The sequence below is a fragment of the Alternaria burnsii genome (genome assembly GCF_013036055.1).
Source record: "Alternaria burnsii strain CBS107.38 chromosome Unknown 753, whole genome shotgun sequence".
In the NCBI taxonomy this organism is placed as follows: Eukaryota; Fungi; Ascomycota; class Dothideomycetes; order Pleosporales; family Pleosporaceae; genus Alternaria; species Alternaria burnsii.
In genome coordinates, this window is record NW_024066118.1 from 119,615 (window position 1) to 134,368 (window position 14,754).

The window sequence follows — 14,754 nt, forward strand, 5'->3', positions numbered from 1 at the left end:
CTATTTAGACTAGAGTAATCGTGCTTGCTACCGCTGCATCATCAAACCGGGACTTCTGTAAATTCCGAACAACTCCAATCCTGAAGTACTCCCCCACCTTACTCTGACTGGGCTGTACTAAAAGCGCATCAAATTGGACCACAACATCTCGATCATCACCTCGATCGAGTTCATATTCGTATAGCCCAAAACACAGAACAGTTTCCCAGCTTATGGTGTTTTCCAGCTCTTCTGTTTTCCAAAAACTAAACCAATCGAACATAAAATGGAAGCCAGAGTCGAAGTATATATGCATTCTGCAAAAGTCTTGGTCAGGTATTTTGAGCCTTGCAATCATATCGTTTCCAGACACTGACCATCCGCTGAGACAGAGGTTTGCACCACGGACTTGACCATAAGGATTGGATGTAGCTAGTTCGATGCTGAAGCTTTCCAAAGTACATAGGGGTTCAAAATGATAGTTGCTTCGGTATGCATATTCAACAGGACCCATCACACGCGAGCTCCAGGAGAAGGTAGGACCCAGATAATTGATATTCTTCGGATCTTCCCAACGTCTTGTCAGATCATAGGTCGGATTGATATACCATCCAAGTTGATATCCGATCTCCTGTTCCCAAAGGCCTGCGATATATCTTCCTGGTTTCAGGTGTTCCACGCATGCTGCTAGGCCTGAAAACGCTGGGAGAGAATCTTCCCCATATGTGAGCTTCATCTGACTGTACTCTTGCACGATCCTCGTCCAGTGGAGTGCAAAGATCTTTGTACTCATTTCTTGGGCAGATCGCATTTCTCCAAAACTGTCGTATCCTTTGGTAGGAACGACTTTCGGTCCCCGTCGTTCCGTGCTAGCACCATCACATTCGCACTTTCTTCCAGCCTGGCATTCAAATTGGATCTCATCTGGTAGGAAGTGAATGGTCCGATGGGCCAGAAACCTTTCTTGCATACACCAACCCCGTTTGTATAATGTGTAGTTGGGCTTCCGTTTCGCATTCTCACAGGTGTGGGTGTCAATCTGTCTTGCATATACCTCTTGAAATTGCTGACCATGATGCGCGTACTGAATAAGAAATGGCTTCGGTCGTTCTTGTAAAAAGCCATCTTGGCAATCTTCTGTGGCTGTGGCTGACAAGACGACATACGCACTTGCGTAGATATCAGCCATAAGAGATGCCTCATTTGCCCAGTCTTCTTTGTCGTCTTGAATAATGCAGACACGATCAATCCAGATGTATTCCAGGCCTAGTTTTCGAGTAATATCAATAGCGTCTTGAAGAGTCTTTGGAAAGTCCCATGTCTTCAGCTCCTGGTATCGTTCGGTAACATTATCTTTCGTGGTTTCTGACTGCTTGCCCGATCCCCAACGGTAAGACAGCGCGGCGAAAACCACCGGATGTTTTGGAGAGTAGAGTCGAGCACCACCATCTTCGTGGTTGCCTAGCTTTAATAGGCGTGTGGGATTCAAGTTGCGCACTGATGAAACATGCCGATGGGACGTACAGCAGTGACTGATCCATCTCTTCATAACACTAATCGCGGCTTCCGACCCGACAGATCTATGAATGTCTTCCGCGTATCGGAAGGGCGGCTGATGCATACGCGGATCTGTTGCCAGAATCAGAAAAATTGCTGATCGTGGGCCGAGGTGGAAGACAAACCTTTGGAGTACAACTGAATATGAATACCTTTACAGTGATCTTTCGAAAGATCATCTCTGAAACAGATCTGAATATCGTTTTCGCCCCTCCTAGATTGATACGTCATGAACTTGCAATCATTCGCAAAGTGCTGCTGACATGTGCGTAGAATACCGCAAAAGTCGCAGTCTTCGCTCAGATTTTCAATGTGGAATCCAACGCCGTGGACCTGAAAATTTGGGTTGAGGTAACACGACTGGCAACTGATTTTGGCAAAGGCATATTTCCTGTCAGATAATGAACTAAGATTTCCCGCCTGTTTAGAAATATGCTTCTCGGGCCAGTTCCAATAGTGTTTCCTAGCAACGGACCTGCAAGGGGTTAGCACAAGTCATGAGACGGTTCGAAAAGACTTACAACACCTCCGAGAGGCTTCGCGAAGATACCTTCGCATCTTCCTCACCAGAAGACGACTCCGTGAATGAACCATAGCCCCAATCAGAAGTCGAGTCTGTAGATGCATCGCAGTTCTTATGAGGAGATGTCTTTGCATTTGAATCATCCTTATCGGAAGAGGTCCCTGTAGCGGTATTTTCCTCGTCGGAAGAGGTTTCAAAATTGGAATCTCCCCCATCAGAAAACGTCTTCTCTTTAGAATGTTCGTCTTCAAGAAGCATCTCTGGAGCCGAACTTCCTTCTCTAGCACAAGTGTTCGCATATGTATAGTCGTTGTCGTAAGACATTGTCGCACCTGTGAGTTCGTTTTCAGTTCACAATGAACTAGAAGTATTCAATTTATGAAGATGCTAGCCTTAGCTATTATATGGTCCCTTGATGAAGTTTGGCTGTCTTAAAGTGTGCCGTTCGTCGTCTTGCAAAGTGCGTAGGCAGGAAAGGCTGAACAAGTTCAGCTGACGATGCTGGCTGCAAACCCCGCAATGTGGCGCAGTGCAACCTATGTAGGCAACTACCCAAGCACATACTTAAACCGAATGTTGTCTCAGCTACATCAGCCTGGCCGACAGTATCTTCTGGTCCTCGTTCTTCTGCTCTATCAAGAATCCATCTACCGTACACAAATGGATAATTCCGGAAGGATTCGACAAAACTAGCCAGAATATTAAGCGAGGCCACAGACCATCCATTCGACACATCTCACTCGCTGCTATTGTCCCGACATCCTCTACGGCGTGTCCACCGGGTAATGGCTTCACAGTATGACATTTTGCCAAGGTGGCAGTATTTCACCGCTTTCCACACAAGTCGCAAAGCCGTATGTAAAGATTGCCCTCAGCGGCCATACATTTCTCTGAACGTCCCCTCTATCCCTGATAACCGTGTCGTTGTCCGTAGAGCCGTTTTCACTACGATTTCGCACGATCAGGGATGGGCTACGTTCCGCCCTGAGTTGAACGGTACATACGAAGATACGTGGACCTACTTCGAAGTGCGGGTTGTCGACAGCACAGGTCGAGATCGGATTCCACGCGAGGTTACGACTCAAAATGTCCGGGCGTCTTCAGAGCCCAAGAAACATGTCGTCTGCTGGGATTTCCGCGATGACAAGTACTGGCTACTCAGCGAAGAACACAAAGAAGCCCCTGTCTCTCATTCTGGAATCACTCCTTTGAAGTGGTTGGCTGCGCTCCAGGCTGGTGATATTATCCAGACCGTGCCCAGAGCTGAGTATCCAGCTTGGGTCAACAACATAGTTGAAGCTCGCATTGAAATCTGGATCGAGCTTTTCCCAAAGGGATCACATCCAGAAGCTGTACATGCAACGAACACCTACGAAGCATACAGGCCACTGCAGGTTGCGTCAAAGGAAATTCGTTTGGTCAACATCGAGCCAAGTAACAATCACTCAGGCTTAGATGAAGAGGAGCCGCCGCATTTGACATTGAAATATACTAATCTGGGGGAACGAAATCATGATCAGTATGAGACGCTCTCATATTGCTGGGGAGACCGTCTGAGTACAAGTCCTATCTTTTTAAAGAGCTCTGAAGAGTCTCCTCCAAGAGAAGTTCAAATTGGCACAGACTTGCGAAATGCACTCAAACGGTTGAGGCAACCCGATCAGACTCGGACATTTTGGATAGACTTACTGTGTATCAACCAACTCGACCCAGAAGAAAGGAGTCATCAAGTTGCGCTTATGGGTGAGATATACGCTTCTGCGAAATCGTTATCGGTCTGGCTGGGTGAACTAGAGGACGGCCACTCTCATACGCAAAGTGATTTGGCTGTTTGGCAGACCATTGCTACAACATGCGAAAGAAATCCGACTGAATCGCACGGTAATGCCGGACTCTGGCACGATCGAGTCTTCCTTCGGCCCTGGTTTCAGCGTGTCTGGGTAGTCCAAGAGGTGTGGAACACGTTATCATCTCGTTTGAATCAGGATGACGACAAGCATGACCCTATATCCGTTCTTTGCGGCCACTTGAAGCTGCCATGGTGGTTGGTTGTTCAGGCCAACATCTGCCTGTTTCATAACTTCCCGTCACGAAGGAATTGGTCAATGCCAGTGTTATGGACAAAGCTTATGAATGTTACCAGAGACAGGCATACTCCACAGCACGTCACAGCTGGACCCCGTCTGGACATACTTTCGATTGTGATAAAAGGCTTAGACATGAAGGCAACAGATCCGCGAGATCGCATATTTGCGCTGTTGGTATTCGGTCGGGAGACATATCGCATTGCAGAACTGGATGAACTAGTGAGGCCTAATTACGCAAAGACCGTTGAGCAAGTTTACACCGATTTCACCATATGGTGGGTCAAAGAGAATCACTCTTTGAGAATCCTTTCAGCAGTTCATACATTGCGTCACCGAACCTGGATGGACCTTTCTGATATCGCCTCGCATGGCACACACTCGAACAGCTGGCTTGGTACTCCGCGTCGGCCGTCATGGACTCTATGGACTGATGGAAATAGCCGTTGGGAGCGCGGAACACTTGCATTAGGTGAAGCAGCTGATTACAGGGCATGTGGCAACCATCAAGTCGACATGATTATTGAGAAGCGAAACGACATGAAATGGTCTATTCCTGCATTCAAAGGAGTTCAGATCAGCTCAATCGCCTCATTTGCGCCGGTGTCGATATCAGCCTCGGTCTTAGCTCGATCACGCGATATGCTCAAGGCTTACTTACAAGTCTTCGATCCCACAGGTCATCAGTTGACGTGGAATAACTCGACAGGGGCTCCTAAAGAAGCACTTGATGTCTCCTGGGCTGAGTTGCTCGATGAGTACTTACGTCCACATGTAAAGATACATTTGGAAGAGAACTTACAGCATTCAGTTATGCTACCATGCATACAGAGTTGCGTATTCAGAACAAACAGCGGAGAGAAAGGGTTATGCCCGGCACCGGCACGCAGAGGTGATCGAGTGGTGATATTGTATGGAGGGGCAGTGCCATTTCTACTTAGGCCGACAGATTCCCCAAGTTTTTATACATTTGTAGGAGAATGTTACCTTGAAGGTTTCATGAAAGGCGAGGCATTTGCTTCAGAAGACCATGCCTTCGAAGAGGATGTTTTCAGACTAGTCTGAGGGGACTAATCTGATTCTATACGCTGGCCAGCCTAGGCGACCTGGCATCGACATACAAGAATCAAGGCCAATGGAAGGAGGCGGATGAGCTCGAGCTGCAAGTTACGGAAGTATTCGAGAGGGTGCTTGGGGAGAACTAGAGGCGGCTTTTCATCACCACGCAAATTTGCTGACCTCTTCTAGTCATGTTTGGAAAATCATTAGGGTTTCTTGTCTACCCTGATCATACATCGCTACGTCTCACACCGTCATACCCCTGCGTCTCTCCGCTCTTCCCATGTACAGATTCCCTCACATAGTCTTCTTCGATCGTCATGTCCACAGTCTTTGTGATACCGTCCACACCTAATATCGATTCCTCACTCGTATTGCGCGTACCGCCTACCGGTACCTTGCTAGTCCTGTTGCCCCCACCAAACGAGTAGAGCTCCATTTGTCCGTTCGAACGTGTTCTAGCTGTGCGACTAAACATCTTGCTGTTTTGGCCGCCATGTCCGTAAGAAGCTGGGTAGCCTGGGCCGGAGCGGTCGTGCGAGGACGAAGTAAAGGCTTTGTTGAGGAGTGGGCGGAGGGCGGGTGCTGAAGCGGATATAATAGCAGCGTTTATCTCGATTTGGGAGAGAAGGAGGATGAATATGTCGTCGTAAGGTGGGTCGTCTGTTACAGCGTATACCCAGAGGGCGTAGAGACGAACGATAGACGCGATGACTGCTATACCTCCGACCATGAAGACACCGAAGAGCGCAATACGCTTTGTTCGTTGGAGTTTTAGCTGCCCAAAAGCTCGCATTGGCATGGCTAGGATAAAAATGTCTGTGAGGATGTTGACAGAGGCCATCGAGAAATACGTCTTGGGAAGGTCGTTGCATCCTTTGGGAAAGGTAGGGACCCATGCTCTCCATGGCTCTTTCGCGCCGCATTCGAAAGCCTGGATCAGTCAGCTTCGAGTTCGAGGAAATGCTGGGGTTTCGCGTATGACATACGTTGACGAAGGTGACTACGATGGTCTGAACAGTGACGAACACACTAACGGCGTATACGGCGTAGCGAAAATTCGTTTGCGTGAAGATCCGGTAGTAGAGTGCCAGTATGCTAGCTTTGACGAATAACAACGCCCAAGGGTAAACTAGCTGATATGCATACCAGTGTTTGAACGTAGGGACCATAATGATCGAATGATCCAAATCGGCATTGTGTCGCCTTCGTCTTCCGTCAGCCGCTGTCAGTCTTTCTACCACATGTACACATACCCAGTTCCCCAACTGACAAGAAAACCATTCTGAATACCGAGTGAGATGGCGACCACCCACGCACAAATCATGAACTTGTCGTCTAATCCTACATATCGTATGAAGGTGAGGCGACAGTACAGCCTAGCAGATAGTGAGCAGGTCTTGCGGTGAGTAAACGAATCAAGGTTTCTAAAGGTCGTACCTTAGCGCTACAGCGATTGTCGAGAAGAATAGGAGAACTCCAGTAACGATCAGAAACATAGGTTGTCGCGAACCATTGTCCCAGGTGATACCATAGCCACCCGTGCTGCTTCTCATACTGTCGGAATACACTCACATCAGGATCACAAGGGATTCACAAAGAGATCATGGCAACATCTTAGCTATGAATGATTCTTGCTCCTCCTTGAAGCTTGACCACCCGCGCCGCATAGCATCATGATCCAGCACTTTGGGCAGCTTCATCTTGTGAATCCTTCTTGTTATTATCCTGCCGTGTGTCCAACAGGACCGCAAATGCGTGGGTAAAGTCTCCTGTGGACGGCTGGCATCTCCGAGCCATCATTGGATAACCAACACGGGCTAAACGCTGAGGAAGGGCGAAGGATTCGCGCGTTCGGTGCAGTCGTCCTGGTTGGGTCGCGAAGTGTTGGAGTTGGTGCGGCTCTTCGCTTTAAGTAGTCTAGTTTCCCTCGGTTATCGCTTGGACGGCTCGACAACTCCCCCGTTCCCCAGCCGAGCCGACACCCGGACGGAAAAGCAAGCTCCTAGACTCGATCTTTCGCGCGAAGATAGGAGAGACTCCTTTGAGGTCTTGAGTGGTAAGTCGTATCTGCGTTGTCACATGACCATACTATAGGATGCTGGAAATCAGAGTATGCCCTCGCTGTCATGCGCACACATGAAGAATGAAAATTCGGTAAACCGACAGCTCCGCAATAAAAGAACGCTCTGGTGTCCACTACGCCATGACCCCGCAGGAGCTATGTGCCGTGTTTGCCTCTCTTCCCATCTCATCTTATTCGCCACAGTTGACCCTGTGTTTTCCCGTCAATCGCTGGTTTAGACCATCAGGAACACGTCCCAGGAACCAGCAGGATCTTAGCGCGAAAGCGGGTCAACCTGTCCCGCAAGCTCTCCCGTCCCCACGACAAACATCTCACAGCCTCACCTTCTGCATCGCCGACCACAGCGGCGTGGGGGAGTTCTATTTCGGTCGTTCAGATTTCATGGTCATTGCGACGCGTCACTCACGATGAATGAATGAAGGAAGCGCATATGAGAGGTAACATTTACATGCCATGCTCTAGGATCGCGGGCAATCCATTCTTAGCCATGCAAGGTAAATCCTACAGGAATCTCTAGACCGGCCCACCGGGCGCAATCATCCGAAATCATCCTATCCTCTAATCACCAGCCATGCGAAAATTGTGCAGGCTATTGCTACGGAGATCTATACGCGTTTGGTCATATCATCACCGTGGCACAGCAGAATACGCAGGTAAGCATGCAAGGAGAACTTCGGTACGAATTAGCTTCATGCGCATGGAATACTCGCAGACCAATTACCGTTGCATGTGCGCCACATAGAAGCCATGGCTTATTACCAAAATCGCCGGTAAGCCTGCGTCTACCGGAATATGCATACAGAAGCGCTTCGCACGTGTTGCATCCCCCGAACTCGATCCTTCGGACTCAAGGCTCCTCGAAAGACCATGCAGCTGTGCCACACGACCGCATCTCTCCTGAATCGCCATGCATACAAGCTTTTCCCAGACCTGTATCTCGCCCCAAATACTACGGCAAGTGGTCTAATGCCTCAACACTTATTTCCGTTCGTTACTCATTCCTTCGTGGCTCGGACTTTAGTTGCATGGTCATCTTTCGATGAGGCTCAGACGGGTAAAGTGGGTATGACAAGGCCTGTAGTGAGGCACACATAAAGCTTGATGCCTTCCACAGTCACAATCACCAGCCAGGGACAATAAGCTTTCGCCTTCAATCAATCCGAAACACAAAGCTGCCAAACTCATCTTTAGCCGCCAAAATGGTCAACCTTTCCATTCTCGTTTCCTCGCTCTGCTTGGCTTCGTCAGCAGTAGCCGCGGCTCTCCCTGCCTCTGCACCAAAGACGTGCAAGAACCCCATTGTACGAAAAGAATGGTGAGTCTATCACACAAATGAATCATCATCTCGGACTCTGCTGACCATTTTCCTTCTGCAGGAAGCAACTCTCTATTCCCCAGAAGAGAGCGTATATTGATGCAGTCCTCTGCCTAGCATCAAAGCCAGCCATCTCTGGCATCGAGGGAGCCATAAACCGTTTCGACGACTTCCAAGCCGTGCACAGCAGCCAAACTCCCGATATCCACTGGGTCGGTCACTTCACCCTCTGGCACCGCTATTTCGTCTATACCTATGAAAAGGCTCTTAGGGAAGAGTGCGGTTACACTGGTGCTCAACCCTACTGGAACTGGTCTCTAGATGCTGAACCTCAAAATCCCACCTCAACACGCATCTTCGACTCTGAGATCTGGCAAGCAGACACTGGATTCGGTGGCAACGGCAACAAGGTTGAGCCAACTAATGAGACAAACCCCTTCGGCATCGTTGGTGGAACAGGAGGTGGCTGCGTGCAAAATGGTCCCTTCACAGCGGACAAGTTCTCAGTCAACTTCCCCACTCCCCACTGTCTCAAGCGCGATTTCGTCCCTACTCTGATCAACGTCTGGGCCGATCAGAAGCTCGTCAACAACGTCCTCGCCCAGAAGGACTACACTGGCTTTGCCAGGGCTGTTGAAGGCGAGGCCAGCTTCGCCGTTCCCAACATCCACGGAAGCGGTCACTTTGGTGTCGGAGGTGCTCTCGGACAGGCTGGTGATGCAAACAACAGCCCCGGTGAGCCGGTATTCTACCTCCACCATGGCAACATCGACCACATCTTCTGGATGTGGCAACAGAAGGATCTCAAAACCCGCCTGCACCAGGTCGGTGGCCCGATCATTCCTTTCGACTACAGTGGTAAAAATGTCACCCTTGACTTTGAAGTTGGCCTTGGTAAGCTTGCGCCTACTGTTCAGCTCAAGGATTTGTTGGATACTCAGGGAAGCACCCTGTGCTACACCTACTAGAAAGGTGCATATATCTTGCATCCGTCTTAATAAACCTTAATGTTCACACGTATGTGTCTATCTTCCTCCCTAGTGAAGACGTCGTCGATTGAAACCAGCTACGCCAGATTCAGCTTACCCTCGCGCTCATAGATCTCGGCTACCATATCTTCCCACCATGGCTCAGCATTGGGATCAATTTTCGTAATGTCAGACACGTCCAAACCCGCTGCTTCTGATGACCCGTGGCGTGCATCAAGCCAGTTCCATATATGCTGTACAGTACGCCATACTGGCGGAACGTTCTAGTGACGTCAGTTTGTGCGATATAGAAGCCATCTTAATTGACGTGACTCACTCCTCTAGTCCCATGACAGAGCTCTTCAAACCAAGTCCGGACTATATCACGATGTCGTGGTTCCACTGCAACTATTGCGGCCACGAACACGCGCCCTTGCGCATGATTTCGAGTAAAGAAAGGGCCAGAAGTAGACATACGACTAACAATCTGTAGAAGTTGGTCGACAATCAGCTGAACGTGTGGATGTCTTCTGGGTTTCCTCATGAGACGACAGTAAAGGTAGATCTGCGCCGCTGCCACATAACTCTCCGCTAGGAGCTCGGTCGTCTTGACAGCGGTGGAGACCTTGCCGTTCTCATCCAGTTCGCAGGAATCTAGAAGAGCTTGACGGTTGGGGTAGCCTTCTGACAGATCGGAGTGGTGCTGGAAGTTCTGCAGGCGCTCTCCAATAACCCTGCCCAGATTGCGCGCTGCAATCCTATTCGGATCCTATGGAGTATATATTAGTCTACCGAGGAACACGATCAAGTGAGTTGTGTACCTTGTATAGCTTGGTGGAGAGATGAGTTATTTGCGCAAAAGTGTGCAGGAGCTTCGGACTAAGTGCGGTACTGCCTACAATCTTGTGCTGCTCACGTTCATCTCCCTCTAGCAGCCAAGTAAAAGAGCACTTCGCCTGGAACTGATCTAGTGGACAAGCTATAGCGCTCATGATGTTGTATTGAGCGAGCCTGTTCCCCAGCGTAATGCGAGCTCTGGCGCACTGTACATTGCTAGCTGAATGGTAATTGTAAAGTGGATCTGACATCTCCAGAACCTGTTCCGCAAGCTGAGTAGCTTTGTACCAGGGTGGGCACTCGTTACCGGAGTTAGTAGCCTCCCAGTTGACATTCTGTCAAATGTCAGGTGTCTTTGTTCTTAGTGTCATGAGGAATAACCAACCTCGTTGTGGCCGAACAAAAGCATGGCGGCGATGACTGCGTTCTCTTTGCCGGGCTTGCATCTTTCCGTATCGTGGAGTTCTTTGTCGAGTTGAAGTACCGCTCGTTTCCAGTGCAGATTCGCCGATTCCTTCACTTTCTCCTCCCCCGAGTAGTCCAGTATGTAGGTTGCCGCCAGTGCCAGGATTGCATGCTTCACACAGTCACTCTTGACTGCTATTGGGATGATCTCATGAAGATAACAGTTGTCGGCCGGGATAACGGTGGTAGCTCCACAAATGGCGATGCGGACTGCTGTGTATCAGCGGAGCTCCATATGAATGTTGACTACCTTACAGAATTCGAACAGCTTCTCGTCTATTCCAGCAAGCTTTAGTCCCCGTCCGAAATCTGGGGGTAGACGCGCTAATCCATCTCTTATGTCTTGGTCGATCAAAGGCACTGCATGTTTTGGTTTCTTCCAAGGAAATTTTTGCATACGTGCAGCAGGGAACTTCTGTTGATATCTGCTTAGATTCAAGCGAACTTTGATCAGGCCATTGAGTAATCCATCTTCTGGTATAGCTACTGGCGCTGCATAACGCCGGAGCCGGGGATGGAGAATAGTCGCAGGATCATTGAATGGATTGACGATTATCGGCGCGCATGAACGTGCGGGTAATTGGAGTATGTCGGGACCGAGCTCAGGGAAATTGTTCAGAAGCCATTGCGGGTCGCTCGCCTCACCAAGCGGCGACAGCCATGCTATGAGGGCGTCAGTGATTTGTTAGACATAGCGGTAACTATGTTTCGCAGTATTCGTGATGTTTCCGTGTGCGAAGGATGCAGCTCTGTCCAGATGGAGGGGTTCTTACGTCGCTTGCGTGATGCGGCAGAAGGATTCTCATCACTGTTAACATGTGAGTCTTCAATGAACACGGGAATAAAGACATCCTGCCACTGATCATCCTGGAATAGACCGGGCTGATCTTGACGTCCACCGTCGATATTGGTGTTGGTGTAGGCAAGGGTGGGAACGGCTGAAGCGCGGGAAGGGAGAGCGACGCCGGACACTAACGTTAGCGCACTATCGGCGCGAAGGCGCTTAGAACGTGGAAGATCAGGCGACATGTTATCCATCATCAATGAACCTTTTGTAGTATCGTGCGATTGCGACGTTATGCTAGCGACAGTAGTAAAGTGGATCTTTCGAGTTCTCGGGGCCGGCTGACAGCGGGCAAGCTTGGTATAACTTCTGGGTAATTCTCTTCTCTCGTTTTCTCAGCCTTGTTGGCCGAAGCTCCCACCTGCAGCCGCTCGAATCGAATCAGATGACAGCCATGCGCTGAGCCGCCATGCATGCATCCTCACCGGAATCGTCCAATGAAGAGCGATGAGAAAACGAGAAATGGGAAAACAACGCTAGCAATGAGGAGACAGGCGCAGCGCAACTTCTGCATCGCTCAGAGCTGAACGCTAATCGCCCCGCCAGCATGGATGCCTCAACGCGCCAGTTCTTCGAGAATATCCGCCTGGAGCCAAACTGGATCGATCAACACCTGATGTCCAACTTCTCTGGGCTGACCACAACAGGTGGGTGGCCTGTCAGCCCGTCGGGTTGCCCGTTAACAGACATCGGCAATTACCTTTTGCGGGTGCTTCATGTCCTTGCCACTTTCTCGGAAAGCTTAGTGATGGGAGATGTTATCTCAAAACACATAGATGAACAAACAGGGGAACTGGAAGCGGAGGTTGATTGCCACACTGCGAATTTGCTAGATGACAAGCATAAAGCGTTGAGGTAGTGCGCTGCGTATAAACTCCCAAAGCCAGGAATGGACACTGACAATCATCGAGGAATATCAAGGATAATCTTTCCAACACTTTGCAAGGCAAGTCCATCTTATACCCTATCGATCAGTGTGGATCAGGCCCGCGTGGGTGGCGTGGTAATGATGAGCATAAATAACTAGGCGTTTAGCTAACGCGTTCGAGCAGATTGTCAGGCCGAGTGGATACTGTTCTCAATTACGCCATCTCCGGTTCTCGTTCCTTCTGTGCCAATCGAGTCTCCTGAAACACATATCGTTTCCCCTACATCAGAGGACTATTTCATGGCAACTATGTCATCCGAGGCTACTGACTATCGTACGTACGTCGAAGCACCTGAAGGTTCTGCAGAAGCAAGTCACGACCGTGCCTCTTCGAACGATTGGCAGGACATTCATAAACTCTCACCTCGTAATACTGAAGAGCAAACCACAGAAGTGCCTTCGATAGAACAACTCAAAGCTCGTGGTAAAGGTCACTACACCTGTCCGCATGGTACTGCATGCGACAAAGGCGGTGTTCAACCAGATGGGCAACTGACTGTCTACGAAAGAAATTCTGCTTTTAGGTACGTTCCGAATACCACCTGAAAAGATATCCCGCCGCTTTATTGTAAAACTGCGCCAAATTGAGCAGCATCCCGCATCCTCGTCTTCCATTCGCTTGCAGCAGGAAATGTCTAGTCCTCACATGGTACGCTAGCTAAATCTCGATAAAGGGCACATTGGCAGCTGCATGAGCGTATGTTCAAATGCGACATCCCAGGCTGTACCAATACAAAGGGTTTCGCGCGTATCGACCAGCTTGAACGGCATAAAGCCAAAACACGACATACAGCACCGGAAAGTTTATCTAGTTACACCTCCTCAGTCTGATATTTATGCTCGTGGGTTTACTGGTTTATTGGTACACTTGTTGTATTCACAAGATGATCAACAAATCACTCGGTCTAAATATTGATCTAATACCACTCATATCTCCTGCCGAGAAAACTAAAAATCCCGCTCAACGCGCGCTACATGAATTCAGAATCTCCTAGTTCCATACAAGTAGTATGAGCATAGAAATTATACCGCAAGGTAGATACCTCTCCTACGTTCTTCTCTCCAAGCCATCGATGATGCTTTGTAGACGTTTACAAACGCATTGCAGCTCGCCTACCGCACCACGCAACTCAGGTTCCAGCACTTGGTACAACCTAGACCTATGTGGATCATCGTTCGTCGTCCTAGACGCTGTTAGCAACAATGAGGACCGTGATCCTCCTATATTGACTTACTGCAGTTGATCCAAGTGGCACCACGCTCCGACTTCAGTCAGATCCAGCTCGCGTGCTTCCTCACAATACGGTTGATTCTTACTGGAGTTTCGCATCGATGATCTTTGTTCCCGGGAACTAGACGGGGCCAAACCGTGATTCGAGTTTGCAGACAGCATGACGTGTCTTCCCACTACGCGATCGCCTTCCGTATCATCCATCCATCTCCGGATCGCGAAGGAACCATCTATGTTCCTTGTAGCGCCGCTCGCATAAGTCTTTGAACACGACAACGGTGAAGAGGTAGTCGAAGTAGGCATATTCAGCAGCAGGTTACTGAACCTTGTTAGCAAGACTAGAAGACGATGGAATGACTCGATAGAAACTTTGAGCGGAGGCTTCTGTCGCACCTATAAATCGTCTACAACCCTACTTCGTCACTCTCTGAAACATGACATGTATCTGGTGTACTGTAGCACACGAGTCCGCCTCACAACTAGTTTTCTCATTTTTTATCATCCTATCGCTTACTTGAACCAGCCACCCTGTCAGATTCTTAAATCAACTCAGCTTCAAACTTGGTGCACGGAGGCCTGGTAAGTACTGAAGTAGGGCGCGTGCCGGGACTGAGAAGTACAGACGTGGCAGTGGCTTTTCCAGGTGCGTTGCTTTTGGTGTTCCGGGATTCACGTCGAACGGGACGATGACCGGTAAGCCGCACCGAAACGCCTTGACTTCACTTCCCGATCGAAATCTGTCGTTAGATGCGATATCGATTTCGGGAAGTGAGACCCTAATGTGCTTGTGCTAATCCTCAACCTGTAACCCTCCATCGATAGACCAGACCTTGCTTGCAAGGTAGTACTCATGACAAAGCGCTCATTTGTTGTATTTA

The 14,754-nt window shown here is 49.3% G+C and overlaps 6 protein-coding genes across 6 annotated transcripts; 3 read left to right on the plus strand and 3 right to left on the minus strand.

Annotated features, from left to right (window-relative positions):
* Nucleotides 1-4: 4 nt before the first annotated feature.
* On the minus strand, nucleotides 5-6,758 carry GT037_008145 (uncharacterized protein; the record flags this gene model as incomplete). The annotated part of the gene is made up of 9 exons (XM_038933192.1): nucleotides 5-1,608; nucleotides 1,662-2,011; nucleotides 2,058-2,391; nucleotides 2,624-2,748; nucleotides 3,749-3,817; nucleotides 5,463-6,136; nucleotides 6,192-6,408; nucleotides 6,459-6,581; nucleotides 6,643-6,758. 9 exons carry the CDS (start codon nucleotides 6,756-6,758, stop codon nucleotides 5-7), a joined length of 3,612 nt encoding a protein of 1,203 aa, XP_038783857.1.
* On the plus strand, nucleotides 2,845-5,039 carry GT037_008146 (uncharacterized protein; the record flags this gene model as incomplete). Its single annotated transcript, XM_038933193.1, has 2 exons — nucleotides 2,845-4,901; nucleotides 4,955-5,039. 2 exons carry the CDS (start codon nucleotides 2,845-2,847, stop codon nucleotides 5,037-5,039), a joined length of 2,142 nt encoding a protein of 713 aa, XP_038783858.1.
* A 1,729-nt stretch (nucleotides 6,759-8,487) lies between the features above and the next one.
* On the plus strand, nucleotides 8,488-9,571 carry GT037_008147 (uncharacterized protein; the record flags this gene model as incomplete). The annotated part of the gene is made up of 2 exons (XM_038933194.1): nucleotides 8,488-8,603; nucleotides 8,665-9,571. The coding sequence occupies 2 exons, from the start codon at nucleotides 8,488-8,490 to the stop codon at nucleotides 9,569-9,571; spliced, it is 1,023 nt and encodes a 340-aa protein (XP_038783859.1).
* Nucleotides 9,572-9,669: 98 nt separating this feature from the next.
* GT037_008148 (uncharacterized protein) lies at nucleotides 9,670-11,911 on the minus strand (the record flags this gene model as incomplete). The annotated part of the gene is made up of 6 exons (XM_038933195.1): nucleotides 9,670-9,855; nucleotides 10,056-10,340; nucleotides 10,393-10,743; nucleotides 10,794-11,083; nucleotides 11,129-11,536; nucleotides 11,647-11,911. The coding sequence occupies 6 exons, from the start codon at nucleotides 11,909-11,911 to the stop codon at nucleotides 9,670-9,672; spliced, it is 1,785 nt and encodes a 594-aa protein (XP_038783860.1).
* Nucleotides 11,912-12,264: 353 nt separating this feature from the next.
* Nucleotides 12,265-13,191, plus strand: GT037_008149 (uncharacterized protein; the record flags this gene model as incomplete). The annotated part of the gene is made up of 2 exons (XM_038933196.1): nucleotides 12,265-12,364; nucleotides 12,770-13,191. 2 exons carry the CDS (start codon nucleotides 12,265-12,267, stop codon nucleotides 13,189-13,191), a joined length of 522 nt encoding a protein of 173 aa, XP_038783861.1.
* A 502-nt stretch (nucleotides 13,192-13,693) lies between these two features.
* Nucleotides 13,694-14,038, minus strand: GT037_008150 (uncharacterized protein; the record flags this gene model as incomplete). The annotated part of the gene is made up of 2 exons (XM_038933197.1): nucleotides 13,694-13,829; nucleotides 13,881-14,038. 2 exons carry the CDS (start codon nucleotides 14,036-14,038, stop codon nucleotides 13,694-13,696), a joined length of 294 nt encoding a protein of 97 aa, XP_038783862.1.
* Between the last annotated feature and the right edge of the window lie 716 nt (nucleotides 14,039-14,754).